We start from the raw sequence: 19,183 nt of genomic DNA on the forward strand, positions 1-19,183 counted from the left end.
TTACTATTGAGTCCGTACACGGATACATTTATTTCCGGAAAAAGCTGAACAGACACGAAGCGGCTGATCACTCACACGAGGGCTTCAGCTGCTTTGTTCTCAGTGCTTGGACCCCCACTAATCAAAACTTCTGACTTGTCACTATGACATGTCAGAAGTTTGTCAAAAGTTTAGCTACACTTTAGCTACACAGATTTAGCTGTTGTTTTAGTGCTTATAAAACAAATTTGTTTTCCCTACACAGGATCACCACATTATCCTACCAGCATTATTGTTTTCATGCCAATACAAAGTCACAATACAGCCAGCCAGATCTAAGGGCCATTTAAAGGCTGAGAGCATATTCTTCACAACTCCTCCCTGTTCAGCACTGAAAGGCAAAAACCACAAACACATCAACTGTCCAACTGAAGGAGGTAAGAAATAGTCTGGCCAGTTACTGGGATCAAATAAGTTTATGTTTTGTGTGTTGGAACGATACTGCTCCATTTTATTGTTTAATTGAGAGAGGTTTAAGATAAATCATGTGATTGTCCTGCCCGTGCTGAGCTTTTTTCCTATGAAATATATTATATTATCCAGCTCTTCTAGTTAAACGGGTTGTATGAAAACGGGTATTTAAGTGAATATGGACTTGCAATACTAGACATAGACCATCTATAAGAGTGGTGCTGTTTCTGGAAAAAGCAAATCATTGTTCATAATCTCAGATAATTTCTTTAATACTTTTTTTTTTATTGGCAAATCTAAGTAATTTAAGTAGCCATGTTACATAAATCCTGACTGCATCACCACACCAAATGGTAGGTTAGCGTATATATACAGGCAGGTTAGCAAATACAATATAAATAATTCATTAAATAATTAATAATTAAAATATACCTATCTTCTGTATCAATAATAACATACAGTGAACTTCTTTTCAAATTTACTAAAATATATTAATGGGTAACTCCCTTAAAAAGAAAACTTTCCAAATTTGTTATTCATAAGAAAGGGGTATCCTCCACCTAGTGACTATGTTATGCATGTGCTGTTTTTAATAGGCACTGCTCATATAAGTATTAATAGTTACCTAACAACAAAATCAAAAGAAAAAAAAATACCATGTGACTGACTACACTGGATCTCCACAATCTTGTGGTTACCAAAGTAGTCACCCACGGTTCTGTATCCATATTATTTATGGCCCCAGTATTTTTCCTGGGGAAAAAATCTGCCTGAACAGATGCCTCTGAGGTATTTTTGGTTGGTTTTAAATATTGTGGTTTCTAAGGCTGAAATTGGGATAGAGTTACGGGGGACCAGCAGGAGAGACTTTGTCTCTCTGCTATATTACTATATTAGTTAATGTCAGTTGTACTTTATTGCATTGTATTCCCCCATTCCAGATTCACATTAGTATATTTTATTAATTCTACGTTTTAAGATGATATAATTTTTTAATATTATATATTACAAATCCAGACGTATGTAGACTAATAGAACAAATGTATATGCCTGCAGTTAGGTGGACACAGTTAGAAAGAGAACGATACCAAAAGGAAAATATCCTAAAAAAAATAAAAATGTGACATATTTGTTTCCTGATTTTAATTTCAACCCTCTATTCAATTTGAGATTAAAAGGCAAAAACACCTGGCTCCACCTAAAGTACATTTTTGTATTACAAAATAAACTTATGTAGCTTTGATGTTCTTTAAATTGATTCTCTTGTATCATAATGGAATGTAAACTCTTCATGGTAGAGGTTTTTTGGGTCAACCAAGTTACTTTTATTTCAAATTATTTCCAATTGATGTTAAAAAACCTAAAAGCTTCGAACAAATAGAGACTTTCTTTGTGTGTAGTGAGGTGTTGAAGTTCAGTTAGCAGTCTTTCATACTCCTGTTGCTTTTACAGAGATTTAGCATTGAAGTTTACTGTAATTCAGTGAAATGTTTGTGAAGTACTGCCAGTTGTCGGTAAAGGCTTTCATTGTTGGCAAACCCTCCCTTACTCAAGAGGAGTTAACTCATTTTCAAAATGCATTTGAAGAACTTGCAGAACATTATTTGTATTACAAAAACAACACAGAATGCACAGAACAAATACTAGATACAAAGGAAAAAGAAAAACATTATTGGTTTTATATCCAGTTTTATAATGAATTACATAGATTGCTTTGTGAATTCTATATAAACAAACCCCTCCTACACACAGACAAGGTAATGACATATGGTAAAAGACCGTAAAGAGTGCCAAGATGATCTGGAGTGCAGTCAATTTGTGTATGTAAATGTTTAATGTACTGAAAGCATAGAGCTGAGTTTGGACTGGCATTTGGAATGCAACTTGAAAAAAAAATAGCAAAAAGAAGATTATAGATTTCTACTATGATAACTCAGCAGTGTGTGCTAAATTAGGCTTCATTCACATCTGCATTGTGGTCCCGTTCTGACGTTCGGAGCTTTCCGTCAGAATCGGACCCTGAACAGACACAAATTAACACCAGAGGTTTCCGTTTCCATCACAATTTATTTCAATGGTGACGGATCCGGAGCCCATGGTTTCCGTTTGTCTCTGTTGTGCACCGGATCCGTAGTTTTACCAGAAGCAATAGTGTAGTCGACTAACTATTACTTCCGCCATAACGACGGGTCCGGTGCACAACCGAGACAAACGGAAACCATGGGCACCGGATCCGTCACCATTGAAATCAATGGTGATGGTAGCGGAAACGTCTGGTTTCTGTTTGTGTCAGTTTGTGTCTGTTCAGGGTCCCGTTCTGACGGAAAGCTCCAACGGAACGTCAGAATGGGACCCTAACGCAGATGTGAACGAAGCCTTAAATGGGTTGTCTCATCAAGAGAACCTCCTCTCTAATAATGGCCACACTGGTAATCAGCAGATCACTGTGGGTCGAACTCCTCCAACCTCTCTGCCAATAACAGATGAAATTACATGTGGTCATACATCTACCTAGCATGATGGGTCAGATTGGGAGCTGCTCTTACATAGAAGCTCTGGTTCATAGAGTGGGGGACCCCCTCTATGACATCCATATGCCCAAGTAGGGCATATGGACAGGTTTTGTCTTGATGAGGCAACTGCTCTAAGAAGGAGTGAATGTAGTGAACATTTCCTCCAATACATCTTTAAATTAGACTCCAGCCGTATGCATTGGCTATACAGGAGGTTCTTCCTGCAAGCTTTTCTAACTTTTTAATGTAATAAATATGACTCAGTTAATGTAATTTTACTGGAATGACTAATAGAAAAAACAGGAAGGAGGATCTGGTCTAACTATGGTATACTGTAATTTTGTTACTATATAACACACCACCCGTGATACTTAAATAAATAAAACACGCTGCGGGTTTGTTTTCACCTCCAATGCTGCCTAGTAAGTTTTTGAGTTTAAAGAAGTTGTGAACTTTGGATAATCCCCTTTTGTTAAAATGGTCTCCAGATGATTAGCAGACCACAGGCTATCTTACTGCTGAGACCTCCCGCAATTGGCTATAAGGAGGAACCTGGCAGCAAATGTTCAATATATCTGTAGCGCCACCACAGGTGAAATAAAGCGTTTTTGTGTTCTAATTGAAATTAATGGGCTGCTCATTTATTGCACAGACATGTGGTGTCCTCCAGATTTAAAGAAGCTCTTTGTAGCTATTTTCCACAAATTGTTGAGGGTGCTGAATGGAAGACCCCCTCTATTAACTCAGAATTTCCTTATAGGGTATTTGGAAATTGGTTTTCTTAACCCATTTAGTAGGAGTTTATCATTAGATTATGTTACCAATTTGATAAATGACTCAAAAACACAAATCTAAAGATCTATTGTTCGATCACAAATATATTTTTTTCCCACTTGATAACTTTATAAGGTAGAATAATTCTTGATAGGATCATTATAATGTCCATAGCATGGTTTATTTTTGTATATGCATAGTTTCTCTGACTGAATCAGAAATTTAGTATTTCAGCATTCATATGATTTTTAAAGATATCTACCTATTTGACATTCAGTATAGACCATAAAACCCATCTGTGGATATTTATATATTCATGCCATGCTGAAACAAATTCAGTCTATGTATACATTATTTATTAAGTACCTCCATTTCTCTTAGAATTAGCATATTGAATTTATTTAGTCTGCATGTGAAGTAGGTCAGGGAAGCCACATTAAAATGCATTAATAAAATGTTGCCATTTAATTCTAATCTTTTTTTGTTCATTTTTATTTTTGTTTAAGAATAATAGAAGCACCACACATTTAACAGCATAAAAATTATTTCTGGTTACTTAGATTTCTTATGTATATATTAGAGTCTATTCGCATCTGCATTCCGGGTTCCGTTGCTCTGCTTTGTCATAGTAGAAGTACAATAAGAATACCGGAAGCTTCGGATCCGTTGCATGATTGAAACCAGAAGTGCCCGACTGAACCCATTAACCTTCATTGTTTTCTGTCATTTTGTCGATGCTATCTTATCAGGCAAAAAAAACGAAATCTACTGACGCAATGTGCACAGACTTAGTCTTTTATATATATATTTTTTTGAGTCATCATCATAATTTTATTGTACCTTACAGGACAAGTTGTCTCTAAAGTGTTGGCAAAACCTGAAAACCTATCCGCTTCTTTTAATGTGCACGAGGGAAACATCACTGGATATTTTTCATGGAAACTGTCTAAATTGAACCTTCACCAACCTATGACAGGATTTCAAGTCACATGGGCAGAAGTCACAACAGAAAGTCGGCAGAACAGCCTACCAAACAGTATAATTTCACAGTCTCAGATATTGCCTGCGGTAAGTGTGAATTCTTTAGTTTGTACTTTTACTGTATTGCGTCTCTTCAGAAAGAAATTTGGAGGAGTCATAAAACTTACCTATGCTGTCTTCTTCATACAGGACCATTATGTTCTTAGTGTCCACAATCTGAGACCTTCAATGCTTTACCGACTGGAAGTTCAAGTGTTAACAACCAGTGGTGAAGGCCCAGCAACAATAAAGACCTTCAGGACACCAGATACACTTCCTCCTATACCTCACCGTAAGTGATCTGAAGCTTGCATTAATTTAACTGCATGGGATCGAATATTTTACAATTTGAATGTGATATTTTTCTTTATTGCTTTTAACCAATGTGGCTGGTTTTGTGTATGATTTAGAAAATGTAATAGCTAATGTATAATGAAATATAAAATTACCCATCGCCTGTGTTATACCTAAGCAGGTCTAGATCAAGGTTGGAGTAAACCCCTGGGCAAAACATTGATGGTGGCCCCATCACCAGTAGCAGTGAAATATAATTAGTGAATAAGTTATGTTGTACATAAAGATTAGAGAATTGTCGGCAGATTCTGCTGGTGCCAACAGGATCTGATGACAATCTAATGTGTATGAAGGCAGTCCCACTATCCGCTGGGGTCTGGTGAAAACAAGGTTCAGCATATTGGATTATAACATGCCTGATTCTTTCTTCAACCAGCTACTTATGACTGCAATCTACATGCATGCCGACCATCAGATTTCTACTTAGTTTAGTTAAGTTAATATATATATTTGTAAAAGCGCCATAATTAACTTTTCTGACTTATATTAAAAATATCATATTGTTAATGTACAGTTCAAATAGTTTCAAATTCTTGTAGTTCAGAGTGTGAAGGGCTGGAGGAAACTGGGTGATGGAGGCCCGTGTTGGTGGAGGCTCCTTGGCAATTGTCCCATCTACTCTACTTATAATTCGGCCGTGTAAAAAAAGAACACATTTACAAGATATTACAGTTTCGATTTTCCCTGTCTGATTTCATTGCTCTCTCCAGGTGGTTTGGTAGCAGTTCACCCTTGCTGCCTACATAGAAAATATGGAGGTCGAAGGAGTAAGTCACTATCAAACACCGGTGATGCTGAAATGTATATTTATAATTAGGATTGGTTATTTGCTGGAGAAAATATCTTGGGCTAGCAATCCTACTAAGTCTATACCATTTTTAGACACCTGATGCAGATTTATTAGACAGAAGCTCAGACTTTGATTACATTTCCTGCAGGTTACTTCTCTTTAGTCCATCAGCTAAAGGAGGGAGTATTGTCTATAATATTATGTTCGGCAAATAAACATTTTACATGTAGGTAATTACTTTCATGCCCGTAAATTGATGCCGGATACATAACATTACAAATTTACAACATTGCTTCCTGAAGAAAAAAAACCTCTGTATAATAAAACACACAGTCCCTACAGGTCTGCATTATGTGCTCATGAGCATCCTTAGGATAGGCCAACAATGTATAATGAGTGGGAGTCTGCCCCTGTATTATTTTTTCAGTCACAGCAATGTATATATACGAGTGTGGCTGCGTCTGGTACTGAAACTCAGCCCTGTTAAAGGAATGGGCTGAGCTGCAGTACCACGTACAGTCACACTCGTGACAAGCTAAAAAATGAAAGGGCCACAGCAGTCACTGGGCCCCTTTTGTTCTGCGGAGCGCTCGGGCTAACTGGTAATCCTACGGATAGGACATCTATTGAAAATCCTGAAAAAAACAAACTTTAATGATAATTCACTATGATGCACATTAAACATGTTGGCTATTGGTTCATTGATTGACTTATTAAAATATATAAATTAGTATATTATTTTTCATCATTATTTATAACATTTAAATGGAAACCGTGTCTACTATCTGATTAAAATGGGGAACTCATCTACATAGGACTTGACACCGAATTGTAGAAAACTGGTCTGCAGTTCAATGCCCTCTTTGCAATAACCCTAGTTAATTCATTTTGGACTGTCTTTTCTGAAATTATTTTTATTCCACACAAGTTTTGGTGGCATCTAAGGTGTTCAGCTGACCGACTTTTATCATGGTTGACATAACTTTGTGTATCTTTATTATTCAAGCATGGTGCTCCACATCAGCTATGTATTTGTACAGACAAGCTTCTACCACATTGCAGTACAGTGTGTTCGTGATTAAGGGAGACAGTAAGATTCTGGCAGACTCACCCTCCCTTCAGCTCTTTGTTGATGACAGTCTCAACATTGATAATATTTGTATCTTGCTATGTCAAAATTCATCTTGGCAGCAACATGGGACTGTATGATTTATTTCATACATTGGACCGTGCCCTATTTTCACATGTTCTTCGCTACCGAATTCCTCTTTAAAACATCTGAAAAAAGGTTCATAGAAAATAAAAAACACACTTTTAGGGAAGTTTTCCAGAAACCGTTCAAAGTAACGTTCATTCTCTGGAATGTTAAGACACAAAACAGTTATGGGATGCAAAACAATTAGGTTGGTGATGAGTACACGTACCATTATCGTACACAGCTGCACAGAAAGCGAGGTGTAGTTGGCAATTACGACCCAAAACTGTGTTTGTTGATACATTCTTGCTTCAGTTTACATTCTTTGCAGTGTAAAGATTGCATTGTGCACCCAACCAAGAATGATGGAGTCTAAATTCACCTTTAATCTTACCTGTTTAGTACTCCATGTTGGCATTTGGATTTTTTTTCTTTAAATGGGATATCATTTGAGGTTTTCTTTCCTCTATCAGGTAGAAAATCATTTTTGAATAGTATTTTCAATTTTTTTTTTTAAAAAAAAGAACATTTTCCAGTATGTGAATCTGCATGGATATAGTAAGCATGTGTAAATATAACATTTAGGGGGAAAAAAAAATGTCTGGAAGTCTGAATCCATGATGATTTTTTGCAATACAACAAATTCACAACACTTTTACATTAAGGAGGATCTTTATGAGAGCTCTGAAATCCCAGAAGATAACAACAGCTGTGGTTGGTTGTCACATTTTATGGCTCTTAGCTCTGCTAAACCAACGTACTATTATCGGGTTACTTATATATTGAAAATGGTGAGGAATTAAATCATAAAATATATTAGAACTTTTAATTTAGGCTGGGTTCACACGTGGCGGAATTTCACTTAAATTCCGCTGCGGACACTCCGCAGCGTTAATCCGCAGCAGAGCCGTTTCTGCATTGACTTCCACTTCTATTTAGAAGTGTTCGTTTAGACGATGCGTAACATTCCGCTGCGGAGCATAGGCTGCGGAGCGGAATTTGGTGTCCGCAGCATGCTCTGTCTGTTGCGGAGCAGTGGCGGACTCATGGCGGAATTTCTCCATTGACTTCAATGGAGATTCTAAGTTCCGCAATGAAGTCCGCAGCTGTCATGCACATGTTATGTGTGCTGCGGATACGTCTTGCTTTTTTGCCATGACATTTCTTCATTCTGGCTGGACCTATGTATTTCTAGGTCTACAGCCAGACTGAGGAAGTCAATGGGGCTCCCGTAATGACGGGAGCGTTGCTAGGAGACGTCAGTAAATAGTCACTGTCCAGGGTGCTGAAAGAGTTAAGCGATCGGCAGTAACTGTTTCTGCACCCTGGATAGTGACTACCGATCCCAATATACAGCAACCTGTCAAAAAATATAAGTTCATACTTACCGAGAACTCCCTGCTTCTGTCTCCAGTCCGGCCTCCCAGGATGACGTTTCAGTCTAAGTGACGGCTGCAGCCAATCACAGGCCAAGCACAGGCTGCAGCGGTCACATGGACTGGCGCGTCATCCAGGGAGGTCGGGCTGGATGCCGAAAGAGGGACGCGTCACCAAGACAACGGCCGGTAAGTATGAAATTCGTTTACTTTCACTAGGGAAAGTGCTGTCCCTTCTCTCTATCCTGCACTGAATAGGGAGAAGGGAAGCACTTTTCCCGCAGTCCGCAGCAGCTAGTCCGCATCAATTTACTGCACATTTTGTGCAGATCCGCAGCAGAATCTGCAACGCAGATTCTGTGCGGCATTGATGCGGACTGTTGCGGAGGAAATCCGCCACGTGTGGTCATGCCCTTACAAAGCTTTATTTACATAAAACCAAAAAACTCACACGTAGCGTAAATACTGCGAATTCTCCGCAACAGAATTTGTTGCTGAAAATCCGCACCATAATACAGTAGCAGCAAAGTGGATGAGATTTGAATAAATCTCAGCCACACTCTGCGTAAATGCTGAGTGGAGAAAAAACGCTCAGAAATTGACTTGCGGTGCGTTTTTTTAATCCGCAGCATGTCAATTGTATTTGCATAATCACTGCTTATTTGTTGCGAGTTTTCCTCATTGAATTCAATGGGTAGGTAAGAGCCGCAACAAATAGCAGAAGTTGCGTTTTTTGCGGTGGAAAAGCAGCGATTCCGCAGCAAAAAAATGCAACTCAGAAAAAAAACCTCTTATACTTACCCAGAATTCTGTGTTTCTTCGTCCAGGATGGCCTCCTAGGATGACATTTCATCCCATGTGACCGCTGCAGCCAATCACAGGCTGCAGCACTCACATGGAATGAAACAACGTCCCGGAAGGCTGGGCTGCAGGATGGCGGATGGACACGTAGCCATGGCTATATAAGTGTAAACTGTTTTTTTTATGTGAAGATTTCCGCAGCGGACATTTTAGCCGAAAAACTGCACCACAATTTGGTGCGGTTTTTCGTCCGGAATTCCCTGCAGTGCACAGGGCGGATATGCTGTGTGAACATAGCCTTGTAAAGAGTAACGATTATTTAAATAAACTTCCAACATGTCAGAAGTTTATATCAGTTGTTATAACAGATCCTCACCGATTGTTGTGATGAATAGGTAGTAGCATTTGTCTAAGTTCTTTGCCCTTTTGATGCCCATGGCATTTTTTTTTTTTTACTCTACTGTGGTAGAGTAGAACATTTGACAGGCTATACAAAGTTTAGATCTGTTAGGCCCCCTGCGCATGACCATGCCTGTAATCACTGTGGACAGCAATCCCCATAAAGTATGGGAGCATGGTCCGTAAAAAAACAAAAAAAAGAACATGTCCTATCTTTTGTGGAGCCTTTCTACGGCACGGATACCTTCCCGTAAAATGGTGTCCGTGGGCAATGGAAGTGAATGTGACCAAAATTTCAGTCCATAATTATGGGGCCTTACACTGATAACCCTGCTTTTCAGATTAGAGGTGGAAGATTCCAAGAGGCACAGTTCTCAGCCGAGCACTTCTGTCCTTTTGTTTTAGCAATCAGAAGTCTCAGCACCCAGACCCTAACTAATATAAACGTCTTAGGCCTCATACACACGACCAAAGCCATGTGCACAGCCATGATTTTCGGGTCGGCCAACCGCGTAGTGTCACCTGTAAAGCAGCCCGCAAATCACGGGCCGTGCACATGGCCGTGTCCATTATTTTCTATGAGCCTGGACCACAGAACACGGCCGTAATAAGACATGTCCGTTCTTTCTGCGGTCCAGGCTCCTGGGCCATGCACAGACCGTGGAAACCACGGTCGTGTGCATGGGCCCATAGAAATGAATGGGGCCGCAATTCTCCCGTGGATTTTCGGGGGAATTGCGGCCACAAAAGCACATTTGTGTGCATGAGGCCTTACATGTCACTATAACATGACACCGGTTTATTCAAACAATAGCTACAATTTAACATTCATAACATTCATTATCTTCAGAAGAATGTGCCGCATGGTTTTTGAGAATTTGTTAAATTTACCAATTGATCCATTTAGTTACATTTTAAATCCATTTTGTAGCTTATGACGTTTGCGGCTGAAACATTTAATGTGTAATTAAACGTTTAACAAACTTCTGACATGTCATAGTGACATGTCAGAAGTTTTGATAGGTGGTGGTGGTCCAAGCACTAAGACCCCCACCAATCGCTAAAACGAAATAAATGTATCGGTGTACGGGCTCATAGACTTTCTATTGAGTTCGTACTCCAATGCATTCATTTCCGGAAAAAGCCGAACAGACACGAAGCGGCTGAGCTATCACACGAGCGCTTCAGCTGCTTCATTTTAGCGATTGGTGCTCGGAACCCCACCAATCCAAACTTCTGACATGTCACTATGACATGTCAGAAGTTTGTTAAACGTTTAGTTACCCTTTAACATTTTATAAAATGCCCCTAATTATTTTAGCTGAGTTTCTATAAAATTGGGGTTAGTGTATGTGATGTTTCTGTGTTGTGCATGTTTTGCATTGAATTGTCTACTATGGTACTGGAACATATCTTTTTTCTCTTTTTTTTTTATTCAGCACCTACAAATTTGCTAGACATGTAGTAAAAGTAATCCATATTTTAAGTAAGACTTAAAAGGGTATTCCCATTTCAGACATTTATGGTATATCCATAAAATAGGCCATAAACGTCTATGCCAGGGGTCTCAAGCACGCGGGCCGCCGGCCGCATGCGACCCCTGGGGCTGTCATCTGCGGCCCGCGGGTCATAGAGCCGCTAGTACAGTCTCTGCTCCGGTACTCTGTGGAATTCCCTGACATCGCTGTCCATATATGGACAGTGTTGTCAGGGTCTTCCCCAGAGCGGAGTCCCAAGCAGAACGCTAGTATAGGCTCTGCTCCGGGACTCTGTGGAATCCCGTGACATCGCTGTCCACATATGGGCAGTGTTGTCAGGGTCCTCCCCAAAGTGGAGTCCCGGGTAGAGCGCTAGTGTAGGCTCTGCTCCGGGACACTGTGGAATCCCCTGACATCGCTGTCCATACATCGACAGTGATGTCGGGGGCTTCCCCAGAGCAGGAGTCCCAGTGATGTCAGGAGCACAGCTGGAGTCCTAGGAAGAGCCTACTAGCACTCTTCCCGGGAGTCCAGCTCTGGGGTTGCCCCTGACATCCATGTCCATTCCCCAGAGCCAGAGTCCCGTGCAGAGCGCTAGTATAGGCTCTGCTCCGGGACTCTGTGGAATTCCCTGACATCGCTGTCCTTATATGGACAGTGTTGTCAGGGTCTTCCCCAGAGCGGAATCCCGGGCAGAGCACTAGTATCAGCTCTGCTCCGGGACTCTGTGGAATTCCCTGACATCGCTGTCCATATATGGACAGTGTTGTCAGGGTCTTCCCCAGATAGGAGTCCCGGGCAGAGCGCTAGTATAGGCTCTGCTCCGGGTCTCTGTGGAATTCCCTGACATTGCTGTCCATATATGGACAGTGTTGTCAGGGTCTTCCACAGAGCAGAGTCCCGGGGAGAGTGCTAGTATAGGCTCTGCTCCGGGACTCTGTGGAATCCCCTGACATCGCTGTCCACATATGGACAGCTATGTCTGGGGCTTCCCCACAGCCGGAGTCCCGTGCAGAGTGCTAGTATAGGCTCTGCTCCGGGACTCTTTGGAATTCCCTGACATCGCTGTCCATATATGGGCAGTGTTGTCAGGGTCCTCCCCAGAGTGGATTCCCGGGCAGAGCGCTAGTGTAGGCTCTGCTCCGGGACACTGGGGAATCCCCTGACATCGCTGTCCATACATCAACAGTGATGTCAGGGGCTTCCCCAGAGCAGGAGTACCAGTGATGTCAGGAGCACAGCTGGAGTCCTAGGAAGAGCCTACTAGCGCTCTGCCCGGGAGTCCAGCTCTGGGGTTGCCACTGACATCCATGTCCATATATGGACAGTGATGTGAGGAGCAGAGCTGGAATCCAGGCAGATTGTTAGAAGTGGCTCTGCTCCGGGACCCCAGCTCTTGGCAAGTCCATATATGGACAGTGATGTCAGTGGCTTCCCCAGAGGCACTGTGGCAGCATCCACAAAGGGCACTGTGGCAGCATCTACAGAGGGCACTATGGTAGCATCTACAGAGGGCACTGTGGCAGCATCTATGGAGGGCACTGTGGCAGAATCTACAGAGGGCACTGTGGCTGTACCTACAGAGGGCACTGTGGCATTATCTACAAGTGGGTGTGTGGCAGTATCTACAGAGGACACTGTGGCATTATCTAGGGGTGTGTGGCATTATCTACAGAGGGCACTGTGGCATTATCTCCAGAGGGCACTGTGGCATTATCTACAGAGGACACTGTGGCACTATCTAAAAAGGGGCTGCCCAATCCTGACATGTGTGTCTGCCAAACGCTGCCAACTGAACCGCCGGACTGCATTTAGCGACACTTAAACTGGAAAACTGGATTGTTGAAATAAGCACGTGGAGAATTTTCTCAAAACCTAGCGGTATTATTATAGTAATGTAGTATTATTATTATAGTAATATAGTGTTATAGTAGTTCAAATAACGAATTGATTAACAATAATTTTGTATTGTATCAAATTTGAAAGTAATGCGGACTGTCAACTTCCCATTTTTTCTATATGTGGCCCACTTACCCGGCCGAGTTTGAGACCCCTGGTCTATGCTGTGCTGCTACCATAACTTTCTTATAAATAAACGAGAGTTATAGAAACCGTTTTCAGAATCCTGGCCACCTCTCCACTGAGTTTCCGCCTCACCAGGAAAGGGGTCTGGGACCTGCAACTATCAGATATCATCAGACGCATCTATTGAAAAATCGGATTACATTCATCATTTTTCTAGTGTAGGTTGTACAAACAATGAGTTCATTTGAGTGATTGCTATTGGCATCACCACTTTGCGTTTTTTTTTTATCCTTTCACATTATATTTTATATGTTTGAGAGGTTTGCATCCTATGTTAGGAGTTTACAAGACACCAAGCTATATATTCTTCATATCTGAAAACTAGGAGGTTCAATTTATGATTTTCTCTTTCAATCAAGCCTAAATGCATAATTAATGTTTTGTTTTTCAGGGCCTCATATGAAGCAACACCATCCTCACCATTACAAACCATCTCCGGAAAAATTTTGAAGACGTTTTGTATCCAGAATTATATGAACGGAACTTTGCATGGTAACCAACACACACATTTGGAAGGACAATGTAGAATTTTAACTGGATATTTTTCAGTTTCATGATCACAGGAAGTCATGTCTGCTTTGACCTCTCCTGGATATTCAATGTGTCTTCTTCTCAATTCCCAGTATGCATTGTGTAGCTTATATTGAAGGATAGATTTTCAGCCCTTGTGTTGTTTTATTGTATTTCACAAAGATTGGAATGTGCTGTATATGGCACTTTTATTTTTTACGTGTATCATTTATTCCTTGTAGTCAATGGTTCTGTGAATATTATATATTGTAAATACAGCTTAATATAGATGCTTAAATAACTATTTAGGAACAGGAAGAGGCCAGTGAAAAAAGTAAAAGCAATAAGATATGCAAACATTATAAGACATTTTACTTTAAAGAATGCTGGTCCAATGGACTAACTGGGGCAACAATTATAACAGTAAATATATTGTTTAGGCTCTGTTCACATCTTTTGCTCATATTTCCATTATTTTGTTTCTTCATAGGAACAGAATAATGAAAAGTTTGGAATCGCCGGATCAGTTAAATGATGGACATGAACAGCACCCAACAGAACCCTTTGACTTTAACTGGTTCCGTCGGGTCCGTCACCCTTTCTGTAATTTTGCCAGAAAAATATTGCTGCATCTTGCATTTTCTTGTCCGGCAAATACGACTGGATCTGAAACGGAGGCTTCTGATGGAGCCTACGACACAGATGTGAAAACAGTCTTGGCCATATATAGCTATGATTTTACAATATGGTGCCGAAATCAAACATATCATTTACGAGCAATTCACAAAGTTGATAAACAGAATAGAATTCATTTAGAAGTTACCTATAGAAGTTTGAGTTCCATTCAGCCATAAAAAGTTTTTGTGCATATATGTTGCTTAAAAATCCTGTGACGTCCATTATTTGCAGCAGATTAGGTATTGTCCTTGGCAGTCATGCTACATTTTTAGATATAATTTATTTTTATTATTTAATTATAATTTTCTTCATTTATGTTTCCTGGACTTAATACAATGTCTCCCAGTGGCTATATATTTTACCCAAATAATAACTTAAGCTAAGATTCTCTTCAAATATATTTTGAGAAATAATCTCAGTAGCTTGAGTCTATGTCTAATCGTTGTTACTATTTATATGGACAGGCTTAAAAATTATTTTAGCATAGCAATTATTAGCTTATTTGACTAATATTGTGCATTGTGTTGATCAGAATAAAATAGCACTCTTATTATTTGTATTCTTTATGTATGTAATATATGGAATTTAAGGCTGTGTTCACATCAGCGTCGGGTTCTGTTTGGGGTTTCCGTTCATCCATTCCATCAGAGGAACAGATGAGCGGAAAGCGGAACAGAAACTATAGCTTCCGTTTGCATTATTATTGATTTCAATGGTAATGCTTCCGTTGAAGTTGGTTTCCATTTATTTCCGTTCCGTAAAGTTTCCATATTTTTCATGGAAACTATAGCATAGTCGATTACACTATTGTTTACGTTAAAAAATGGAAACTTTATGGAACGGAAACCAACTGCAACGGAAGCATTACCATTGAAATCAATGGTAATGGAAATGGAAGCTATAGTTTCAGTTTAGCATTAGCTTTCCGTTCATCTGTTCCTCTGACGGAATGGATTAATGGAAACCCCAAACGGAACCCGACTCTGATGTGAACAAGCCCTAAGACAATTTCACAAATTGTGAATTTGAAAGTTGATAAATATACAAATATGAATCCAAGTATTTACATCGTATTTTTAGACTGCTAAAATAAATCAGCAATACAGTATTTTTATAGCTTTACTTGCTGAGGGTTAATTTTATGTTTAGAATGGAAGTGACTACAATAGATGAGTTACAACAGTGGCATTGTGTTTGATATATAAATTTTATTAATAGTAATATTTCATTAGTGTGCAGTGCAAAAACACTGTACTGTGTTAAAGATCTTTTAAAGCTAAACTATCTGAGAAAAAAAAGCACACTCTGACCAGCCAACGAACCAACCATCCAATACTAGTTACTTAAACACACCTACACAAAAGCAAGCTAACCAGCCAACCAACACCATCCACCCAAACATACGCTCAAACAATGGAAACCAGCAAACCAATTCTATACACCCAAACCAACCAATATAGATACATAATCAAATACAAACATATGCACCTGCCGACTAACACAAAAACATTCACAAACACACACACATATATATATATATATATATATATATATATATATATATAAAGCATTCACACTCCAACAAACACAAATACTCTCAAATCATACATACAGACACACACACACATATATACACTCGCAAACACACACCTATATACATATATACGTGTACACACACACACACACTTCTGTCTCTCTTTATACTGATACACACATGCTTTTTACATGTACTTTCTTTGTACATATTTCTGAAAAGGTCAAATGATTTATATTTCCAAAGGAGAATGCATAATGTATACACTTCAATTCAATTTATAGCTTGTTTTAAAACAACATTGACAATGTCCAGCTGGAAATAATTGTACTTTGTCTATGCAATTATATCAAGCAACACACTAAACATTTACATATGATAATTTTGTATATTTGTATGTTTTTCTTAATGACAGCTCATTTTATAAAACCATAAAAGTGTTATGCTCATTTATACTATCGGCATATTATTTAGTAACTCATAAGAACTATAACAACAAGACGAGGTACTTTTTCCATTTAAGAGACTAAAACATTCGAATAGTGACCAACTGGTGCACCCGATTTTATTACAGTGGGCTCCTAACAGCATATAATGTGTGTATTGTCAGATACAATATTATCAGATGTATATCATTTACTGTATTTAGTTTCAGGGCATGATCTTGTGAGGCAAATTCATGAAGTAGTACAGATTATTAGATCACCTGTGAATTTGTCCTTAAAGGGGGTTTAGTTTAGAAAAAACATTTTCATATATCCTTTTAGTGACTTCTGAGTTAATAGAGTGGGGTCCCCTGTTTAGAATTCTCATCGCTTGGCCAGTGTGGAGAACAGTTACAGAGAGGATGTCTTGCTTTGGAGTACCAGTCTTATCCTGTATTACAGGACAATACATTGATTTGAATGGACACTATGTAATGCTTTGTTTCCCCTGTGATGGCGCTGCAGGAAAAGTAAACATCTACTGCCATATTTACCTACAGATTACAGCTGATCGCTGGGGACACTTGGTGATCAGTGTATTGCCAAGTGAACAAGTAGGGATCACCAACAAAACCCCTTTCATGAGATGCATCAATAAAAGTCACTAGTTAATGTGGTATTCAATAGTTAATTCTGTAGATTGTATTCTGCTTTATAAAGTAAATGTTTAAGAAAATGTCCAATCAAAAAGGAAAGTCTAAAAAACAATCTAACTATTTTATGAATGTCAACCTTAACTAGGTAAGGTTCACCTTTACATACTGTATGACCTGTTGGGACTTGAGTGGGTTTTTTATGCATTATTCCCTTGATGTTTTAGTAACTTCATGTTGCCAAAATTTAAAAGTGCAGCAGTTTCAGAATAAGATGACCCTGGGTCCCTGGTGTAGTAAAATCACCCAGAGTAGTGATGTCACATAATATGAGATATTCAGCTAATCAATTGACAAATACGAAACAGCGTGATGAGGGATACACTAATGGGCTCAGTTGCCCATATGGGGAGCCATGCCATATCTTCAGATACCTATTGGACACATGACTACTTTGTTCACATTTTGGGAGGCATCTGTCTGCTCTACATAAAGGGGGTCATGTAACAATGCATTTATGCCAGTTATCTGGCATAATTGCATTGAAAAATGGCATTCAGCATTAAATGTCATATTTATGAAGATCCCGAGCCGCTTTTAAAGACTCAAACAAAATATTCACTTGTTCAAGCAAAAACAAGACATGACTTTCCACAGAAGTGCGGCTGATTTACTATGTTCTCTATCACTTTAATTGTTATGCAAAACCTGCCATCGTTCAATAGTCATGGTTATGATCTGCACTATACATATGCGGGGGTTGGGGAATACAGTCCTCACTTTGATCAGCAGACTAGCATACACCTCATCCATTACACCTTTAAAGTTGGCATTATTTGAAAAAATGTATGTGATAAAATTGCATCTTATTTCAGTATTGGCCTATACAGCAAGTTTTACAAATTTATGAATCAGCAATGAAAAATTATTGTAAATTAATTTTTGTCCAGCGGCCATATTCTTGCCACCTATAAATTTTTTCTCATTTATGTTCTGTGTTTATTTCCTTTCACTATAGTGCCAGAATCCGTGTAACATTATGCATAAAGAAGGAGCTCTGTAGAAATTGGCATGATGTTAATAAAGCAATGCACGTCGTAATATTGCCATTTTATTTAAGCTTATTGTGTGTTTTGCGTGTTGAGCATGTCTATATGTGTGTCTTCAGTTGTAGGCATGATTCGTTGGAACACATTTAACATTTCCTGACTATATCTGCATTGAATCACTTGTCATAAAACAGATCCTCCTGTACAATGACCTTCACTGTGTCTACATCTGTTTGAATATATAAAAATATTCTCTATTGGCAAGCATGGCTAAAGTCTAGGCCATCATATATTTATTTATCTATGTTAAAGAGAAAAAAAAAAATTCTGTTCCACTCATAAAGTTTATAAAATTAAAGGAAACAAGTGTAAAGATGATTTTGTAAAGAAATTTGTAAATGTAAATAGTATCTTATGTTACCAATATCATTGTTAGAATTTGTACATAATGTTTATGAAATAAACTACCCCTAAATGTAAAAAAAAAAAAGTATTTTTGTCTTTTTAATATATTTTGTGATATTTTTAGTTTTTACGACCGGATTACACTTGATACATACAGCTTTTTATCTCTCTCTCTCTCTCTCTCTATATATATATATATACATCAATCAACCTTCGCTATTCCAACCGGCTGACTATGCAAATTGCATAACACTGCTTTATGGCAGTGGGCTTCAGCCTGCTGAATAATTGGCTAGGTCTGTGGTATGAAAATGAAGGGAGATTTTTCGAATTTTGACACAGAGACATCAGTTTGGACAGTTTAGTCTGTTAGTAAAGAATTTTTCAGACTGTAGCATACTCAGGTCCCTAAATGCATAAGCTGCAGCTCCAAAGCCACTGCATTTATAGACAGTTCCATCTAATATTATCAGTTCCGTTACCCCTACAACTATACTAGCCATAATACAGCTGTATAGTTCTACGGAATTTGTGTTATATTTCGTAGCTTACTGAAGATGGATTTTTACAGATTCTCTTTGAGTTTAATGGGATCTGTATGAAACAGCACACGACCGTAATTCTGGATGAAAATTACGGTTGTGTGCATTTGGCCTAAGTATGCAACTAATAAAGGCATCCATAGGGCATCATT

The 19,183-nt window shown here is 39.0% G+C and overlaps 1 protein-coding gene across 2 annotated transcripts in view; it reads left to right on the plus strand.

Moving 5' to 3' along the window:
• Positions 1 to 18,549, plus strand: part of ANOS1 (anosmin 1) — a 164,191-nt gene extending 145,642 nt beyond the window's left edge. Inside the window, exons 11-15 of one of the 2 annotated variants that reach the window (XM_075853979.1) lie at positions 245 to 416; positions 4,585 to 4,805; positions 4,908 to 5,049; positions 13,627 to 13,727; positions 14,236 to 18,549. In XM_075853979.1, coding sequence (XP_075710094.1) covers positions 245 to 416; positions 4,585 to 4,805; positions 4,908 to 5,049; positions 13,627 to 13,685 — 594 coding nt within the window. In that variant the 3' untranslated portion in view covers positions 13,686 to 13,727; positions 14,236 to 18,549. Of the gene's footprint in view, positions 1 to 244; positions 417 to 4,584; positions 4,806 to 4,907; positions 5,050 to 13,626 lie in introns of both variants that reach the window. The other variant, XM_075853978.1, reaches the window with a different exon arrangement.
• The last annotated feature ends 634 nt before the right edge of the window (positions 18,550 to 19,183 follow it).

Source organism: Rhinoderma darwinii, chromosome 2, assembly GCF_050947455.1.
Source record: "Rhinoderma darwinii isolate aRhiDar2 chromosome 2, aRhiDar2.hap1, whole genome shotgun sequence".
Lineage (NCBI taxonomy): Eukaryota > Metazoa > Chordata > Amphibia > Anura > Rhinodermatidae > Rhinoderma > Rhinoderma darwinii.